The 19,299-nt window shown below is 55.1% G+C and overlaps 1 protein-coding gene across 1 annotated transcript in view; it reads left to right on the top strand.

The window, feature by feature from the left end:
* Positions 1-19,299, top strand: part of CEP164 (centrosomal protein 164) — a 61,169-nt gene that overhangs the window by 29,929 nt on the left and 11,941 nt on the right. Inside the window, exons 8-15 of the mRNA XM_008690027.2 lie at positions 4,099-4,485; positions 5,456-5,536; positions 7,394-7,477; positions 9,915-10,000; positions 10,886-11,086; positions 11,952-12,098; positions 13,564-13,701; positions 16,423-16,623. Of these exons, the coding sequence (XP_008688249.2) occupies positions 4,099-4,485; positions 5,456-5,536; positions 7,394-7,477; positions 9,915-10,000; positions 10,886-11,086; positions 11,952-12,098; positions 13,564-13,701; positions 16,423-16,623 (1,325 nt within the window). The remainder of the gene's footprint in view (positions 1-4,098; positions 4,486-5,455; positions 5,537-7,393; positions 7,478-9,914; positions 10,001-10,885; positions 11,087-11,951; positions 12,099-13,563; positions 13,702-16,422; positions 16,624-19,299) is intronic.

Here is a 19,299-nt window from a genome sequence, read left to right as displayed (position 1 = left end):
TGAGAAGGTGGCAGATACTTGAGTTGAGATACTCAGGGGCCTGGGGCTGTGACAGGAGGAGACAGAAGGAGACTGAGCACGGATGAGCCAAGAGCGAAGTGGAGCCGAGGGTGCAGCCCCACCCAGGCCTGTGTCCCCCCCAGAACACCGAAGCTGGGCCTGGAGTGTGCATCCTGGCCAGGCCTCTGCTCGTGGTGACGAGGAGCTGGGCCAAGTGCAGGGAGAGGGGTGTGGAGTCGGATGGATTTTCCCAGAACTCTCGGTCACGCATTGTGGGTCGTCTGCAACAAGTGTCTGATCTCCCTCTGCTGTCCCAACCCGAGGGACGTGCCTCTGGCTGTCAGGTTGTTGCGCTGGGTGGACACGAGCTCAGATGACACAGAGCCCTCTCCTGGTAGCCGTGTTTTAATATCTTAATGTGTAGGTGGACAGAATAGGATGAACTCCATCATGGGAAAATCTCCTTTAGAGGAATTTAAGCTTGAGAACGGCACAGATTCGGCCTAACGTTCTTGTAGCCTGACTGCATTCTCTCATGCCTGAGAATGCGAGTCTCTTCCTGCGTCTGATGGCCTCTGATTTTTGAAAGGTGGCTTGTTTTTCCCTCATGTTGAATATTCATAGTTAACATTTGTTTAGCGTTTTCCGTTTAATAAGCTTTGTGACAAATAGTGTCTAATGCCTTTGTAACCTTGTGAAATGAGTAGTTCATCTCCATTTTACAGAGTAGGAGCTCCTCTACACGACACACCCATTTTAAAAAACTGCAGTCAGCAAGTATTTGCGGAGTGCTTATGTGCCAGAAACTAGGCACCGAGGATGGCAGGGAGCTGGTCAGGTGAGGGAAACAGACAGGAAATCAGCAGTGATGTTATAGCAGTTGCTGGGACGGGACAGGAAGGCTCATGTCAGGACAGCTGCCCCCGGGGATCAAGGAGGGCTTCCTGGAAGATGTGATACTGTGAGGGCCGGTGGGAGTTTGTCAGGGTAGATCGTGTGTGTGTGTGTGTGTGTGTGTGTGTGTGTGTGTGTGTGTGTTTGTGTGTGTGTTTGTGTGCGTGTGTGTGTGTGTGTGTGTGTGTGTGGCATCTCAGGAGCAAGGGGGAGTCTGCCTGGAGCTGGGCGCTGGCAGGTCGCTCTTGAACACTGGAGGCCCCCCAACCAGCTTGGGGAGGGTGCCCGAGGGTGCAGGCAGTGATTTTGTGCTGTGCTGTGTAGTGTGTGTTGGTGGAAGAAGAGGCTGACTGGGGAACCTGGGCCTTTCTGAGCTGCTTTCCGAGGCAGACCCTCGAGTGAGGCTAAAGGAGCAATTTGGTGGGGCTTAGAGTGTGACCGTTGGCTAAATAAAGTGAAATAACCAACCTTAAGAAAAAAACCCAAAAGCACATGCATGGCCAGGTAGCAAAATGTCACAGCGTTCATCCATTAGGCAGGAGGATGCGTGCAGGGTGTGGCGGCCCATGACCCTTGAGAAGCAGGCAGGGCTGTGCGAGAAAGGTTCTGGGCCATGCGAGGAGATGTGGACTTTATCTTGAAGGCATCTTGAAGGCCATGGGTGGTGGTGGTGGTCTGACCGTCCTCTGTCCCCTAATGCAAGGTCAGTTGCTCTTTTCTCTTCAGGAGATGGGCGTGGCCAGGGTGGATTGGCTCTGCCAGACACCCCTCAGGCACCTGAGAAGCTCCCACCCCCTGGGGGTCCATGGAGCCCCTCAGACTGGGTCCTGTGCTCCTGCTGCGTGCTGGCCACTGTCACGGGGCCCTCACCTTGATCGTGTAGCTCTCGAAGAGGAGGGGCTCACCTCCCCCCTTTCTCGTAGCCCAATGATGACAGCAGATTTCTCCCAAAGCCCCGGCTATAGATGTGGGGAGGATGGGCAGCACTGGAGGGTACCCTGCCTTCGAGCTGCCGAGGTCTGAGGGAATCCTCCCCTTCATCTCTTTCACCTGCTTTTCTCCCTGGGATAGGCCTGGGGCTGACGATAGTCTCACCACCGCGTCCAGTGCCCTTGCTTCGGGCAGCAAAGATTCATCACCAGGGCTACCTGGGGCATTTCGCTGCCCTCCATACTCAGGGCCGGATCCATGTCTTGTTCGTATATGGGTCCCCAGAGCTGTGCTTGGCACATAGAAGCCGCCCAGCGATTGACCACGTGTGTCTCACAGTAAAACGTTAGTTGAACATGTATGGGACACTTAGGGTCCATCAGGCACCGTTCTCAGTTCTTTCTTTCTTTATTTATTTTAAAGATTTTATTTATTTATTCGACAGAGATAGAGACAGCCAGCGGGAGAGGGAACACAAGCAGGGGGAGTGGGAGAGGAAGAAGCAGGCTCATAGCGGAGGAGCCTGATGTGGGGCTCGATCCCAGATCGCCGGGATCACGCCCTAACCGAAGGCAGACGCTTAACCGCTGTGCCACCCAGGCGCCCCCGTTCTCAGTTCTTTAGCTCACTTAGTGAGTGTTAACTTATTTAATCTTCCCCCAGACCCAGTGAGATAGGTCCTCCTGTGTCCCCATATTTGAAAGGAAGAAACTGAGGCACGGAGAAGTTCAATAATGGGCCTCAGATCCCTGTAAGGGTGTGTTGGAGATTTGAACCTGAGAAGTCTGGCTCTGAAGCTGAGCTCTGAACTGCTCTGCTTCCCTGCCTCTCTTCACCATCCTCGGAAAGTTTGGGTCGGCGGGTCAGTAAGTAGGCTTCCAGAGCTGTGGGTGGAGGGGCGCGTCTTCGGGTTCAGCAGATCCCCGAACGGACAGCGCGGATGAATGCCGTGTTCAGGGCTTCTGCGGGCACCTCTGGACTCCAGTCACCGTGCTCCTTGCGTGAGACACCAGGGCGAGGAACCTGGAAATGTCAGAAAGTCCCTGCTCAGAAGTCATTCACAGCGGCAGCCCCAGTGATGTTTTCTGGGACCAAGGCTTCTCTGAGCCTGGGAGAGAGCGCTCGCTGTATTTCGAGGAAGGGGTTTCTTTGGTTACTTTGGCTGGTTTTCGAGGTTTTTCCTGGTCTTTAAAGTGAGGTTTGTGCGTGAGAGGCAGGGGATGGCCGCTGGTCAGGGTGCTCCTATTGAGAGACCCCTGCCGAGGGGACTTCAGTGACGTCAGCCTCATCCAGCAGCACCTTTCATCCAGCCTGGCTCGTGCCGAGGCCGTGCTTGTCCACAGAGGACAACAGGCCCGAGAGCAGGACCATTTCTGCCAGACGAGGGACTGCAGTGCAGGCCAAGGCCCCTCCCTCCCCGCTCCCCTGCCACAGGCCAACCTGTGTTCTGAAGGTCTCCCGACCCCTTTATTCTCCGTAGCCATTTCCCCCAGTAAATCTTGTCTTGGCTTCTGCTCTTCAGAGCATGCAGCTGACAGGGTGGCGTGTGCAGGGGACGCTGTAGGGGGAGAGCCACCCTCGTCGCACTTTCCTTCTGTTTTTTTCCCTGCTGCCTTTTAAAAAGGAAAAAATAGAAATTTTAGACTTTGGTATTTTTATGTGATTTTCCATCATCATCATCATAAATACATACTGACTTTCTAAAAAGTAAATACTGACTTCTGAGTCTGCGGTCCTATGATTTGGTTACTGGGGCTGGAATGAGACATTTATTCCTTGAGAACATGGTAGGTGGTGATGGAGTTCAGCGCACTGGTTTCCACGCCTGTCAGTGGACGGGGCCAGTTGGGTGTCTGTAAATCACCATAGACATTTAGATTTGGTAGATCTGGAGTGGAACGAGGAATCTGGGTTTTAAATAGCTGTTGGGGGGCGCCTGGGTAGCGCAGTCGTTAAGTGTCTGCCTTTGGCTCAGGGCGTGATCCTGGCGTTCTGGGATCGAGTCCCACATTGGGCTCCTCTGCTGGGAGCCTGCTTCTTCCTCTCCCACTCCCCTGCTGTGTTTCCTCTCTTGCTGGCTGTCTCTCTGTCACATAAATAAATAAAATCTTTAAAAAAAAAAAGCTGTTGGGGTGTTCGATAACCACTGGTGTCAGAACTGGGGTGCTGGCCCGTACGAGTCAAGGAATGACAGTTCCATCTTGTTGCAAGTCTCTGAAATCATGTTATTAATTCTTGACGCCTCCTTGTCCGACATGGTCTGCTGCTGCCTAGGAGTCTCCGAGAACAAGTCAGCCAGAGGAGAACAAGGACGCTTCTCTGGATTCAGATGCTGCCCGGCCCCCCACTCCCGGCAAGCTCTTCAGCCAAGGTGCAGACAGCAGTCTGAGCAGTGCTGCCGACGACGGCAGAGGGCAGCAAGGAAGAGGGCCGAGTGCTTGGCTCCTGGAGAAAGAAACGGATAAGAAGAGTGATCCTGGCATGTCCGGGAGTGGGGTGGACCCTGGGGGCGGTCAGCCTGCCAAAGCCAACAGCAAGGAGGCACAAGAGGAGCCGGCAGATGTGGGAGAGGAGGGTTCCAGCAAGGGAGAGGCCGCGGCAGCGGCGGAGCCCAAGGAGGAGGCTTCTGTCCCCAGAGAGAGCAGATCAGACCGGAGCCAGGTAAGTCCCCCCGTGGCCCGGGGAGTTGCCGCTCCTGCAGATCCGGTCCCCACATCTTCATTATGGAGCTGCAGGAGTTGGAGTCGGGAGCTGGGCGCTTCATTTGCAGGCCCTGCAGTGGGCTGTCAGCAGCGGCCAGATCCCTTCCTGGTGACAGATCTGCCCAGACCCAGCAGGCGGCCAGGCCCTGAATGAAACTCCAAACCTGCTGGCCTTAGACATTCAGAGTAGAAACTTGCCTCTGCATTGGCACCCTCCTGGGACGTTCATGTTCTGCTGTCATACCTACTCCTCTCTTCCTGCCTCCCTCCTACTTCTTGACACCAGCCAGTCAAGACTGCTGTAGTCTGCGTTTCTGTAGAGAGGGGAGGACATTGACGGGGTGGGGACCATGGGGAGTACTTGGCCCCAGCCACCATCAGTTAGGTTACCAGAACATTCCTCTCACTGACGGCATGGGAGTCTTGTTTTGGCAAGACTGGGCCAGTGACCCAGCTGCACACAAGTACTTCCCAGTGCCTTTGGCATTTTCAGTTTTCCATCCCTTAGTCAGGCTCCTCTTCCAGGTAGATGGTGAGGGAGTTCCTTTAAAGAGCTTTAAGCTGCTTCCTGCGAAAGATACTCTCATTCTGTTTTTAGGACAGCACGAACCTTCCCTACTGCCAGCTTCCTAACTGTCTCCACTTCACTCCACTCCACTCAGCTCTCCTTACACGTGTAAATCCTATTGACCTGAGTCAGAGTGTGGGCTCAGCTGGGCTCTTCAGCCCCAGTGAGGTGGGGGCTGGTACACGTGTCCAGAAGGAAGGGGAGGGTCCACAGCCCTCTTTCAGGTTTTCCGGAAGAGGTGGACTTCGGTGAGGGCTCAGTCTTGTATTGGCACCATGACCCGAACGGCATTCCCTGGGTGGTGATCCCAGCCCTCACGTGCTCTGCTCCGGGTGACTTCTCGGTGGCTCTGTTTCCCCAGGAGTCCGAGATTAGTGAACACATGAAGGAGTTGCTGCTCTCAGACTCCGCCGCTTCTGACCCCAAGTCCTTCCTGGGCCTGGTGAGTCTGAGGTGGGGGGCAGCAGAGTGGGGTGAAGAGCGTGGACTTCCCTGTGGTTCATTTGCCTGGCATCACACAGCTTGTAAGTGGGGACGTTAGAATTCAGACTTGGGTCTTGTCTCACTCTGGTTTCTCCGCCCCTCAGCTAAGAGTAACACTACCTACCGCATAGGTTTGTTGTGCGAAGAAGGTGAGGTAAAGAATGTAAAGCGTTAGCATGTAGGCCTCAGGTAACTATGAGCCATCGTTACTCTTGTTTCTGCAGTGTGAATTGTCTGGGGGATGCGTGATCTAGAGCCCCTGGACTGTAGCAGAAACATTACATGAATCTAGGAGGTTAGAGACCCGTGTGTGTGTGTGTGTGTGTGTGTGTGTGCATGGGATCACCAAGCAATGGCAAGGACCAGTCCTCAGGCCGTAGCTAGGAGGGTGCTGGGGTTACATTTCCGAAGAGAAGACATTGTCCCGGAATGTCAGCATGGATGGATGGTTGCTCTGTCCCAGGCCTTCCACCCAGCCTGCTGTCTCCTGGCTTCATTTGCCAGGTCTGTATCTATGGGGAGTAGTTGAGGGTGCTTTTTGGCAGAACATCACCACTGGAAACCATGCTCCATCTGTTTGGAGGAGGCAGATCAAAGGGAAGGGATTAGCGGGAGAGGGTCAGGGATGAACAGTAATGATAGGAGGGGGTGCGGAGGAATTAGGAGGCTGTGCGCTCTAGCCCCTCGCTGAGCCGTGGGCTTAGGAGGCAGATGGCAGCTGCATTAAGTGGAGTAGAACTCAAACTGAAAGGAAAATGTCACCAAAAAAGAAAACCCACAAGCTAGGAAGGGCAGGTGGAAAGTCGTTGGCAAAAACCGTCATGAAGAGTAGCCGTGTCCTAGGACTCGTGGAAGCAAGGGCTCTGTCCCTCCTAAGGGAGTCCCATATGGAGACGTGTGCCCATCGGCATTTTTCTTCTCTGTGGGAGTGGGTGGAGGAAGCCGTGGACAGCAGGACCAGACCCAGGCCTGGGCCTCCTGCCATTTATCGGGGCTGATGACAGAACCGTCCCTATTAGCACGCTGTCGGGTAGCAATCCTTCACTTAGCCCAGCAGGCCTCTTAGGCTCGAAGGGGGCAGGATCAGGGTCCTGTGGCAGCCAGAGGGCAGCAGGGACCTGGCACTTGTGTGGGCACTTGCTGTCTGTCCCAAAGAGAAGCCTGCGGAGGAAGCACCGCTAATTAATCCCCATTGTCCAGAGGAGCCCTGGAGAAGGGGAAAAGAGCAAGCGGTGAACAGCCCACCATGCCTCACTTCCAAGCCGCCCGCCCGTCTGCTGGGCACTTTGGCCTCCCTCCTGGCACCCTGTTTGGGCACCAGGAGGGCGAGACAGCTGGAAAGTGACATGCTTGCAGCGTGTGTCCTGCAGAGAGCGTGGGCTTTGGAGTCAGCCCAGGGCACGTCTGACCTACCAGCCCCATTACTAATGAGCTGTGTGACCTTGGGCTAATTACCTGTGCTCTCAGACCCGCTTCCCCGTCCGTGAGAGGCCATAAGAGTATCAGTCTCACGGGCTTATTTCCCCCCCATGGCTTTATTATGAAAAAATTCAGATGTACAGAAAAAAGAATTTTTAAGTGAATACATACATCCTTACCACCTAGCGTCTACAGGAAACATTATACTTGCTGTATCACGTATCTTTCTAGACTCACAGTGTTATTTTGAAGATGAGAACAGTAGATATGGAAACGTTTTGCACGGTGCCTGGCCCGCAGTAGGCACCTTTCTGGAAGGCGGGGAGGTGGAGGAGAGGCCCTGGTGGACGCTAACTGCGACCGGGGCAGCATTGACCTCCTCGTCCACTGTCTCTAGGACTTTGGTTTTCGCAGTCGGATGTCGGAGCACCTGCTGGATGTTGACGTGCTTTCCCCAGTCCTGGATGGAGCCCGCTGGGAGGTGAGTCTCTCTGGGTGGCAGATAAGCCCCAGCACAGCGCTGCCCATCCCAGGGTGCATTTCTGGGAGCCCCCTCCCTTCTAATTCAATAAGGCACGGCCCTGACTGTGCCTGTGATGGGCTGCCAATCATTTCTGCTCTTTGCCCCCCCCCCCCCGCAATATACAGCTATGTGTTTATCTGTTTATTTAGCAGCTGAGGGTTGACCACTTGTTCATGTGCAAAGCACTATAGATCGTGGATTTCAAGGCACTTCCCGACCTGGCCCCTTCAGCCTCCACAGCCTTCCCCTCAGCCCACCTGCCATGCACCAGCCGTGCCCCCCACTTACCGTTACCGGGGCACAGCACCCACCTCCTTCACTGCTGCAGCCGCCGTGCTGCTTTCCCTTTTGTCCCGAGCTCTCTCTTGGTCTTAGAGGCCCACCTCTGATGTCACCTCCCCCAGGCAGGATGAATCGTTCTGTCCCTTTGCTCCCCTTAGTGCTGCTTCTTTTGTTTTACGGTTCTGGGGTCTGTCTCCTTCCTAGATGTAAGCTCTGTGTGGGGATGTCTGGCTCCCAGAAGGGTACAAAGATGACTCAGGCACAGATCCTGTCCTTAAGGAGCCTTGAAGCCAGGAAGGTCATCCTTTTGCACTCAGGGCTCGATCCCCCCATTTGTATTACGATCGCCCCACTTTGTTATCCATTTTACATTTTAGTGTGTTACATAGATTGGCCTGTGTGATTTTTTATTTTTTCCGTGAAAGTGAGAGAGGGAGCTCTCTGCTGAGCTTGGTGTGATTTGTAGGGGAAGAGACGGTAGTGAGTTGAACACTGGAAGGGGCGGGGGGGGGCGGGGCTGTTAGCTGCAGGCTCTGCCCCGGCTGACGCGATGAGCAGTGGCAGCGCTGGCGGGGAGCCTTCTGCTGCAGGCACCGGGAGGTACTCACAGGCAGCATTTCTATTTTTAATGTAATTTGGGGGAGCTGGCTTTTAGTTCAGGCCCTGCCCTTCCTCGCCCATCCAGATGGTAGCGTCGGCCCCAGCTGCCGGCGCTCCGGCTGCCAGTGGAGAGGCGTGGGAGGCTGTGGGCACAGGGCTGGGGACACAGCCGTATGCCAGCCCGGCCAGAACCCCACTGGCGAAGATGGAGTGGTTGTCTCCTGCCCTACCTCTCCCGTTAACCCTTGCGTCCCGGTACAGACGGGGCTCCCGTCCGTGAGACAGAAGGAGTGTTGGTCCTCGGATGGGGACCCTGGCAGAGCTGGGTTTGTGTGCCTTAGGCTGCGGAGAGGGGAGGCGCAGGAAGGGGAACTGACATTTGTGGCATGCCTTCTATGGGCCAGGAGTCGGGCTTTATGTACATGATCTAATGTAATCCTCCCCACGAGCCCTGTGAGCTGCAGGTCCCTGCCCCATTTTATGGTGGAGCAGGTAGACTCCCCAGCTAGGAAGTGATCGAGCAAGAGCTCGAGTCCAGGCCGGCGACACTGCCATCCCCCCGAGGCCCCACCCCTGCAGGAAATAGCTGAACTTACCAGCAAGAGCCCTCTTTTTCACCAGCTTGCTAGATTTGCCTAGACACCCAAGCTTTAAAATGAGATTTTGTGGGGGCACCTGGGTGGCTCAGCTGGTTAAGTGTCTGACTCTTGATTTTGGCTCAGCTTGAGCCCTGTGTTGGGATCCACGGCTGTGCATGGAGTGTGCTTGAGATTCTCTCCCTCTGCCCCTCCAAACTCCCCTGCTATGAGATTTTGGTTTTTGGGTTGTTTTTTGGGGTTTTTTTTTTGGATAGCTGGTGTAGTCGGTCCCTGACTGGGAAGGGGGCATTGTTGGCTACTGATGGGACCTGGTTGTTGGGGGGGCCTGGAGTGAAGCAGTGCAGCACCCTGCCTTCCTCCGTTCGGGTGCCCAGATGCTGTCCTTTCTGTGTGGAATATAGCGCTCTCTCCTTTCACCATGTCCCCATCTCTCCACAGTCCTCCCTCTTCCACGTGCTTGGCTCCTGCCTCAGTAGCTCCTGCCCATAAGGGCAGCATCTCTGTACATGACCGGTGCTGCAGGTCCGGGCCTCTGTGGATCTGAGGTGTTCACGGATGTCTCCGTTTTCTCTTTGCAGCTGCCGGTCAAGGCTTCCAATGACAGGACGCAGGATTTTCTTTTCTGTATGTGTTCTGCTTTAGCCTCTGGCTTCTGGCTCTGCTGGCAGGGGCCGTGGCCTCTGGCTCTTCCCCCCTAGGCCAGCCAGGCCGGCCCTGGGAGCAGCTGCGAGCCTGGGAACTCAGCCGAAGCCCCAGGAGGCTCCATGATACAGGTGTTCTCTTCTGTCCCGAGTGGTCATCCTGCTCAAAGCCACCTCTCAGTACTTTCTCCAGGCGTGAGAGTTGGTTGGAGGATTAAGGCACCCAAACGCTGCCCTCTACAATATGCACCTTCCTCTGCTCCTTGCCTGCAGGCCCAGAGGTTGGGAAGAGAAGACGAGGACGGCAGCCAGTCCAGCCAAGATGAGCTGCAGAGCAAGCAGTCCAGAGGCTCAGAGAGGTACAGTACGTGGGGAACCTTCGGGGACCTTCGGGATGGGGTGGACTTGGGCAGAATCCCTGGCTTTGGTGCACCTGGCTCAGCGCGCTCCTGCCTGAAGGCAGATGGTGAGCTGACCGGGTGGCCTTGCACAGTCTGTGTGTGTGCACGCCCGCGTGTACACGAGCATACCCTCGGATTCTGCACCGAGACAGGAATGTGGGTGCATTTGGTGGGACTTGGTGCAGTGCTGCGGGAGGAACTGGCTAGAGGCTCAACTGCAGCTTGGAGCTGTTGCTCTGCCGCATCAGAAATGGCTGCAGCCAACTGTGTGTGTGCGCACGCCCGTCAAACAGACAGACAAACCGGGAGGGAGAATAGAGAGGGTGGGAGAGAGAGACAGGGCCTTGCAGTTTCTGAGGCCCGAGCTACAGTGAGAAAAGAGCTTCCAGCTACCCTGGAAGAGGAAGTGGGGCAGTCATTCTGCTTTTTGAACTTTGAGGAGCCATCAGCCTTCCTACCAGCTGAAAGCTACAGCTTAGTGCATTTTCTGTAGTCTGACCACTCGAGGTGGCCTCTCTCTTTCTCCCTGTTTTCTGCTCAGTTCTTCCATCCCTGCCTGGCCTCAGTGACGGTGAGTGCAGGGAGTGGACGCAGCTGTGAGAGGGCCCAGCTCTCACCCCATCTCTCACAAGCGGATGCAGCGCAGGGACCCGGGACGGCTGAGTCCGGTCCAGGCGAAGGGAGATCTCAGTGGGGAGGTTCCCCTTCCTGCTTCTCTGGCTGCTTTGCCCTCCGTGGCTCCGCATGGTTGTAGGGCCGGGGCTGGGGCCCTGTCTGGGAGGAGGAATGGCCCTAGTGCCACACACACACTCTCCAGTGCTCTTCCTGCTCTCCACATGGCAGGCCTTACTCTGCGGCTCTGGCTGGTCTGACCAGGTTGTCTCCTCCACTTGTGCCTGGGAGGCGGCGCCAGAGTTCCCTTCACAGCCTGGCCACCGAAGAAGGGCCGCCACAGGCCTCTGAGGGGCAGCCCAAGCAGGAGCAGGTCAAGGAGCCCAGGGAGGACTCTGCAGGCAGCCCCGTCCCGCACGGTTCCCTGCGGAGGTAAGGGGGGGCTGGGAGCCTTCCAGGCATGTAGTTGTGTGTGCAGAGGCTGAGAGCGACTGCTGGGGGTGCCTGGAGAGGTGGGGAGCTGGGGTGGGTTCGCAGGTTTCCACTGAGTGCCCCATGTGAGCTGGGGAATGAGGAAACCTGCTTCTTCCTAGTCCTAACTCTATAGCTGAAATTGGGGGCACCATCCAATTAGGGGAGCCTAGAAACTCTTGAACAAGGAAGGCTCTCTTGTGATCCAGCTTCCTGCCAGGGGCTGGGGCAGAGACTGCCTCCCACCTGGGCTGTGCTGTCAGGGGGGCATTTGTCCCAGTCCCCACCTGTCCGTGCTCCCCACCCCCTAGCAGTCATCCCACTTCTGGTCCTACAGCAAACCAGGGAGAGCCCCGTTGTGTGCTGGGGCCTGTGGGAGGGAGGTGCAGAGTCCTAGGCTTCCCTGAGGCCAGCTGAGGGGACCTTTCCGGCCTGGCCCGGCCCTGAGCCTGGCTTGCGTTTGCTAGTTCTTCTGTTCCCCTGGTGAGAGGACGAGGCTGGCGTCAAGCTGGCTTTAGAGCACATTCAGTTGGAATGAATCACTGGGGGAAGCCGAGCTGCAGCGATGCCCGGTCCACAGCATCGCTGACTACCTGCTGTGTGCAGAGCTTCTCCATAACCCTCCAGCAGCCCCCACGGACGTGCCTGTGGCCTTCAGTGTAAACAGCCGGGAAGAAACAGGTGGGGGAGAGAGGCCCGAGGTAGGGACACTTAGTTGGGGCTGATTCCCTTGTCCTCATCAGGGCTCTCTGACCCCGACTGGGTGCACCTGGAGCCTCTTGCCTTCCCACCCGCTTAACACAGTTGCTTCCTTATTGCTACCAAGGGAGGAGACCCCAAGCCCACCTGCCGCCCATGAGAGGGGCAAGGAGCAGCACCCCCGGGCCACGGAGCTGGGCCTTGGGCAGGAAGAGGCCAAGGAGCCTGAGGAGAAGGTGGCGGCCAGCCCTGCCCCGCCAGTCTCTCCAGAGGCGTAAGGGCCAGTGTTAATGTCTGTCCCCACCCTCCCTCGTGTGTGCTTTGCTTTAGTGCCCACCACTCTTCAGTGGTAGGGAGGGGCTGCTCCGGGCCCTGCCGAGGGGGTGGAGTGGGGGAGACTGAGTGTGCCCTTCGTTCTGTGTGCTGCCTTGGGACCCCCAAGCAGCTGTGAATGAAGCTGGATGTGAGGGGGTACCTCCTGGGCTGGCAGAAACCTGGTAATCCTGTTTTCCCCTCTACCAAGCACTGCTTTTCGCTTTCTTAGAAACATTTTATTGAGATATTTATTGACATGAAAGTACGTACATCTGAACTGTATGAATCAATGCACGCTGACACGCGGATCAGATGTAGAACACTTCTGTCCCTTCAGGAAGTTTCCTCATCCCCTTTCCTCACAGTGCACCACCCCAGGTCACCACGCTTCTGGCTTCCATACCCTGGGTTTGTCTTTCCAGTTCTCCGACTTGACTTAAATGGAATTATCCAGTCTCCAGTATATGCGTTTTGGGCCTGGGTCCAAAGCTCACCTCCATTGTGACACCCGCACTTCTAAAACTTAGGGATCATTGAGCTTTCCTCCTCCCATTGTCTCCTCCCCTCTACCGCTTTTACAGATGAGGAGACTGAGGCCGGCAGTGAAGGGATTTGCCCAACGTCACATCACTGCGGGTTGTGTAACTAGCACGAGGCTCTGGTCGCTGGAGCCCTAGACTCCCTACTCAGTGTGCAGCCCTGGTCCTTTTCTCTGCGTGGACAGACGGGAGCCAGGGTTACGCAGTTCGTCGCGTATGTGAACTGAGTGCCACGGAAGGATTATGAGTCCTTGGGAATCGGGGCTGACTGTTGTCAGGGTCACGCACTAGTTACTCACAGCTGGCAGGACGCATGAGGTCCTGACTCTTGTCCTCACCACCTCATTGCAGAGTGATGCAGGGAAGGGACAGCCCATGTTTCAGGTGGTGACAGCTCTGACACTCGCAAGTCTCCTTGGTGGCTGTGGACACCGGGTCAGGGTGCTTTCTATGAGGACAGGAGGCAAGTGTGTTTCAGAGACAGGACCCTCTGGGCAGAGGTCAGAGGGCGTGTTCCTGGCACCTCGGGGACGGAAGCTGGGCGGTGAGGCACCTCCCCAGCTGTGTGGGCCGATGAGCCCCCTTACTTTGTGTTCTCCTCCCAAACCAGTGAGGCCGCCCCTGCTGGGTCTCAGAGACACATTCCTCGACCACACAGTTTCACTTACAAGCACGCTTAGGAAGTATCTTCTGTTCCTTTCCGGAGTCTTTTCAGGCCCCATAACTTCCTTGTTACCCATCTTCACACCTACGTTTCTATGTATCGTGAGAAGTAGCTCTGGGTCTGGGTCTCATTTGTACCCGAGGGATTTTAATTTGTGGAGGTGACTGAGTGACAACACAGGCCAATGCCATTAAGGAAAAATTTATTACTTACATTTCCAGAGAGAAGAGGGCATGCCACGCCATGCTAGGCCAGATGGGGAAGGAGCAGGGTGTGTCAGGAGGCAGAAGAGGCGAGAAGGGAGAGCATGGCCCAGAGCCTTTATTGGGGTCTCTGTGGGAAGGAATGGGCGAGACAGGGTAAGTACCTTGAGTGAGTGTGGGATTGGATAGTTTGACTAATTTGGGCGGGCTTTGGGCTATGCGGGTGGCCCACCAGTTGCCTGCGGGACCCTGCGTGATTTGGTGTGAGTTCTGGAATGAGATGCATAACGTGTGGCCTCCCTGGGGGATTGGTTGGTTTGCATATGAAGGACGGTCCCTGTTGTAAGAGCTGGCCAGTCCTGGGACCAGCAGTCTCTCCTCTACCGGCAAACTTATACAGATATCAAAACGTCATAAATTAACAAGAAACCAAAAACCATGATTCATAGAGCCCATCGCCTTTCACAGATATCGTCAAGCTAGATCAGAGGGAGTTAGGGGCAGAGGGCGGGCCAGCAAACAGCCGCCCTGTGTGCACCCTGTGGCCTGAAGGCCTGCGTCCTTGGTCCGGGATAGCCTCCCCTTGGTGATCCCAGCACCTTTCTTGAGGTGTTTGTAGAACGGGGGTAAATGAATTAGAGCTACTGGGCCGAACATGAAAGGGGACTGGGATCTCTTTGCAATTTTAGTGGCCGTGCAGCCAAGTCGAGAATGTCCTGGGTGCCGCTGCCTCCTCCCTCCGCACCGCCTGCCCTCCCCGCTCCTTCCCTTCCTTGGCGGCCAGCCTGAAATGGTGATGCCCCTACGGAGCGTCCTCTTGGCTGCTGACTGTTGGAAACTGGGTCTCTCTGATGCTGACACCGAGGAGTGGCCTCGAAATCAGACCCGCCTCTTCCTCTGGAGGCTTCATCTTCCCTGTTGTCTCCTCACTCGGTCAGGCCATCGTTGACGGCCTTGGACCTAAGCGGGGCGTTTGGGACACTAGAGCTCTAAAACGGGGACACGGGGAAGAGGTCCGCTGGAAAGCAGCCCCTCTTGCCTGTGCGCCAGGTTGCAGGCGCGCTCGCCCGTGTGTGCCGTCTGAGGCCCTAACTTTCTGCAGCGTCTGTCCCTCGGGCTCCACATAGCTGCGCAGCCCACAGGGGAGACAGACATTCAGAGGTACCATCTCAGGGAGAAAAGATGTTTTCAGCCAAGGCTGGAAATGAGTTGGAGGGTTGATGAGGCGGAGAGCTGTGGGGGAGGCTCTCTTGGAGAGCAGGACTCTCAGAGGAGGTGGCGGCCATGGCTCTTAGATCCGCATCAGTTGGGCTGTGTCGGGATGGGTGGAGGGGGGGAGGGGGGCGGAGATGGGCTTGAGAGCAGAAGAGAACTGAAGGCCTAGCTCAAGGCTGTTTCCGGTCTGGGTTAATGATTTTTAGGAAAGGGGGGAAGGAAGGATCTTAATGGTATTTCAGAGACGTCAGGAACCTTTTATGTCGTCTTCTCTTTCTGGTCTCGAGGGGCGGAGAGGGAATTCCAAAGCCCTTGTTTTCTTCTGCTCTTCTAATCTGATCCTGGCCACTGCCTTCCATCTGCTGCAGTGAGGGGAGGGGGGGGTCCTGTGTCCCCTCTTACACTCTTGCGCCAGTGCTCCTTGGTGTGGGCTGTGCCCACGTGCTGCTGGGGCTGACGGGGCCAGCGTGCCTGGCCTGCAAAGCCTGCGCACCGTCGGGGAGGGGTGGTGGTTGTGTGGCGAGACCAATTTCTAACGGAAGATGAGGGACCTGGGAATGCACAGAGGTGCTGGCCTTTAGGAAAGCTGCTCCGGGAGGCGAAGTACTATCCCTCTTATGCTTTGCGCTTCCCAATGTTCTTGGGTTTCTCTGTGGGCATTTCCTTCAAGAACCCTCATCACTGGGGCACCTGGGTGGCTCAGTCGTTAAGCGTCTGCCTTCGGCTCAGGTCATGATCCCTGGTTCTTGGGATCGAGCCCTGCATTGGGCTCCCTGCTCAGTGGGAAGCCTGCTTCTCCCTCTCCCACTCGCCCTGCTTGTGTTCCGTCTCTCACCGTGTCTCTCTCTGTCAAATAAATAAAATCTTAAAAAAAGAGCCCTCATTACTTTATAGACATCTTTTCCACTAGGACCATTATTCCTTATCTTGCCGCCCACCTTATGCATCCAGGTTGGCGCTGAATCTCTTTTACCCATTCCTAAACACGGAGTTAACTCTGAGCAGGTGAAAACGTGGCATCGTCAAGGAGAGAGGGAGCAGGACATTCTTGGTGCACTCTTGCTACTGTCTTTGGCAGTCACCTGCCTGGTTCCCTTGCCCTTCCTGTGCTGGACCTCCATGGACTCTTCTGGGTGTGAGGGCTAGGAGACTTGCTGCTGCTTCTCCTGCCGGCTCATATGCATGGGCCTGTGTTCAATTTGGGCGGCAAGACCGCAGCCTCTGGGGACTCACCGAACTGCTGGTGGGAGCCTGGAGTAGCAGGCAGAGCCCTAGTGGGAAGACACAAATGGGGCTGTGAACCACGCTGGGGAGGAGTCCATAGCGGACAGAGCTGCAGTCTCTCCCTGGGGCTGCATGCTCTCGAGCTACAATTGCAGGTTTTTACGTTGGGCTGCAACCTTCCAGATCCACTGAGAGCCTTGTAGGGGCTACCATTCTCCCTCGGCTCTTGGGGCCTTAGCCACAGTGGGGCTTGCCCTGTGAACGAATGCTGCCTGTATCTTTGAGGGGCTAGCCTTCCCGCCGGGCTGTGGGTGGCCTGATTTGCCTATGAGATTCCTGACCCTGGGCCTTCCATTAGGATGCCGTGTATGGTGGTCTGTATCTGTCTAAAAGGTGGGATAGTAAATCCAGTGAAATGCTGTCCCCCGCCCTTGGCAGGTGCTCTGCGGAGCCTGCAGCTCCCCCAAAGCAGGCTTCACTGAAGGCCGTGGAAGAGGCCGTGGCCCAGGAATTGGAGCAAGACCGGAGGCGGCTCCTGGAATCGAAGCAGGAGAAGATGCAGCAGCTGCGGGAAAAGCTGTGCCAGGAGGAGGAAGAAGAGATCCTGCAGCTTCACCGGCAGAAAGAGAAGTCTCTCAGGTCCTGCCCCTCCCCTTAGGCAAGCTGCTGGGGCCTTGCAGGGACACAGGGAGCGAGCGACACCCTACCCCCGCCCCGGAGCCCTGTGGCCCCCCGAAACTCCCCCTCTGTGGCCTGTGCGGAGGAAGGAGCTCCCCGGTTAGTCTTTCTGGGAGGGATTTGGGAGGTGTGGTAATAGTGGGAGGAGCTAACGCTTTTTGAGGGATGACACTGGTCCCTGTGCTTTATATCTGTTAATTGGTTTAGTCCTGAGAGTGGCGCTTATGAGATGTTGCTGTCAACGCCATCTTACAGGATCTGTGATATAGATGAAGAGACTGAGGCACAGAAAGGCTGACTTGTTCCAGGTGTTGAAGTTAATAAGCCACAGAGCCCGGGTGAGCCCAGGCGGTTGGTCCCTGGAGCCCGTTTTCCTAACCACGACGTTGTCCTCTTTTTCGGGAGTCAGGGCCCTGTTGGGGCCCAGCAAGACTGGTGGGGACCACTTGATACGGTGTGAGGTGCTATTTCCCAGGACCCAGAAGTTTCTATTTGGGTTCCCGCTCTTTGTGTAGCTGGCTGGGCTGGGCCTGTGTTGATGAGATGGTGTGTATACGTGTGTAAACAAATCAGAGGTTATTTTTACAAGAAAAGGCCGTCCGGGGCTGGCATGGTGGCTCCAGAGTCCCCAGGTCCCCTGGCGGTCCTTTTGTCTCTCTGCTGCCTCTAGCACTGGCTACTGTCAGGGTCTCTTCAGAGGCCAGTGTGGCTGCTGGATCTCCAGCCATTGTGTCTGCACCGCAGGTGGGAAGAATAGGGATAGAGTACAAAAGGGGTAACTTCCAGCTCCTTCGGTCCCTTTTAAGGTGCTTTCTTGGAAATTTCACTTAATAACTTCTGTTTATTCTTTAAAGTTTTCCTGGAAAGTTTAGTAATTTCCATGCATATCTCATGAGTTACGCCTGGACACAAAGGAAACGGGGAAATGTAGTCCTTGCGTTGGGCCTCTTTACCTGACGGAATAAAATCTGTGGGAGAGTGGCTACTGAGAACGTCATCAGCCATCTGTCACAGGCCCAGGGAGGGACCGGTGCTAGAAAAGGTGTTAATATATTTTTCACTTACTTGGCAATGTAACTAAAGGCTAAATCTTTAACTGTTGGACAGAATATCCAGAAGTGGTAGACTTATTTTTATATCCTACATAGCAAGGGGTATATAAAATGTTTATGTTTAACTTCGACTAATAGAAAACCAACACCCAGCTACCCAGAGGATTGGGGACAGTCTCTCTCATTAGCCCAACACAAGATCTGCTGACCCAGGGCCCCATCCTTCTGTCACCCCTCCTGGATCCCCTGCCAGGCAGCATCTTCCTCTTCCAGCCAAATGAAAATTGGGGTAGGGGCCTGCCCAAACAGGGTATGACTTAGCTGATCTTAACAGGCAGAGTCTAGGAGGAAATCCTGGTAGTGTCTCCCTGCCAGCCCACCAGGCTCCTCCTCTCTTCCTGGCCACCCCGGGCCTGGCTGACTGTGCTTTCTGTCCCTCACCAAACCCCCAGCTCCAGAAGGCTTTCAAGAACCCTCTTAGGTTGTGGTGAAGACTAGCATGCCGGAAGTATCTGACTCAGGGCCTGAAACATGGTAGTTGCTCAATAAATGTAGCTCTTGATTTTATTTCCAGTTGAAATCAGTGGTTTCAGTGGCCTTCATGAAGTGATTTTTCTGTAGGCAGTGCCTTGTCAGACTCGCTGCAAAATAGTTCATTGTGAGAACCTTTTTCTGCTTACACCTGAGCCTTTCTGAGGGCTGGGGCCGTCTCTGCTGGGAAAGTTCCATGGTAGAAATTTCTGGAAGCCACAGCTGACCTTGTAGTGGATATTTCTTGAATGAGAAGGCAGACTGACCCTTAGTTTCTTTAGCGGTAAAATGAAGAGATTGAATTTAGTTGTGAGATGAAGAGAGACTGTTGTAAAATGAAGGACTTAACCTCTCGGGGCCCTCCCAGCTCTGATGTCCTGTGGTGCTGTGTGGAAAATGGAGCCATAAGACAAGGAGAAAAGGTTTCTGGGGAATCCAGGAGGGAGGATTTTCATTTAACTCAAATTTTCTGTCACTATGGAAGAGAGCAGTGGTGCAGGTAACTTGAAATAGAAAATGACCCTAAATCTTTTTTGGCTCTGCAATTCAACAGGAAGCTTTTCAAAGACATTGTCTTCTGAATCATGTTTTTCTTGGGCTTGAATTCCCTGAGGGCACAGCACACAGCCCCTGGTCCTGTGGGGGCTGCGTGCGCAGGGGGCTAGCTGCCTGGGATGAAATGCTTACCGTTGTGCGTCCGTAAATAAGATGTCCCTCGTGGAGCCTCGGCGCTTGCTTGTGGTTTGGGTCTGGGTGAGGCTGTTCAAATTCCACAGACATTTATGGAGCACCTAGTTCACGTCAGCTACTGTATTCACCTCGGATAGAACAGACTTTAAGACATGACTCTTGCTCTGGAGAAGCTCCCAGACTTGAAAAGGGACACACGAAAGATGGAATTACGATGCGTGGTACAGAGCGGCAGGGATAAGGAAGGGCCTCACAGAAAGGGCGAAGGGAATAGAAGGGCTAATCGACGAACCCGGAGGGACTTGGAAAGAATTCTCTGAGGGGAGGAAGCTTGTGTTGAGTGGTGAATATGGCTTTGTCAAGT

This window comes from Ursus maritimus, unplaced genomic scaffold (assembly GCF_017311325.1).
Source record: "Ursus maritimus isolate PB19 unplaced genomic scaffold, ASM1731132v1 scaffold_16, whole genome shotgun sequence".
Taxonomy (NCBI): Eukaryota; Metazoa; Chordata; class Mammalia; order Carnivora; family Ursidae; genus Ursus; species Ursus maritimus.
Note: the sequence above shows the minus strand (reverse complement) of the source record. Positions and strands in the feature narration are given on the sequence as shown.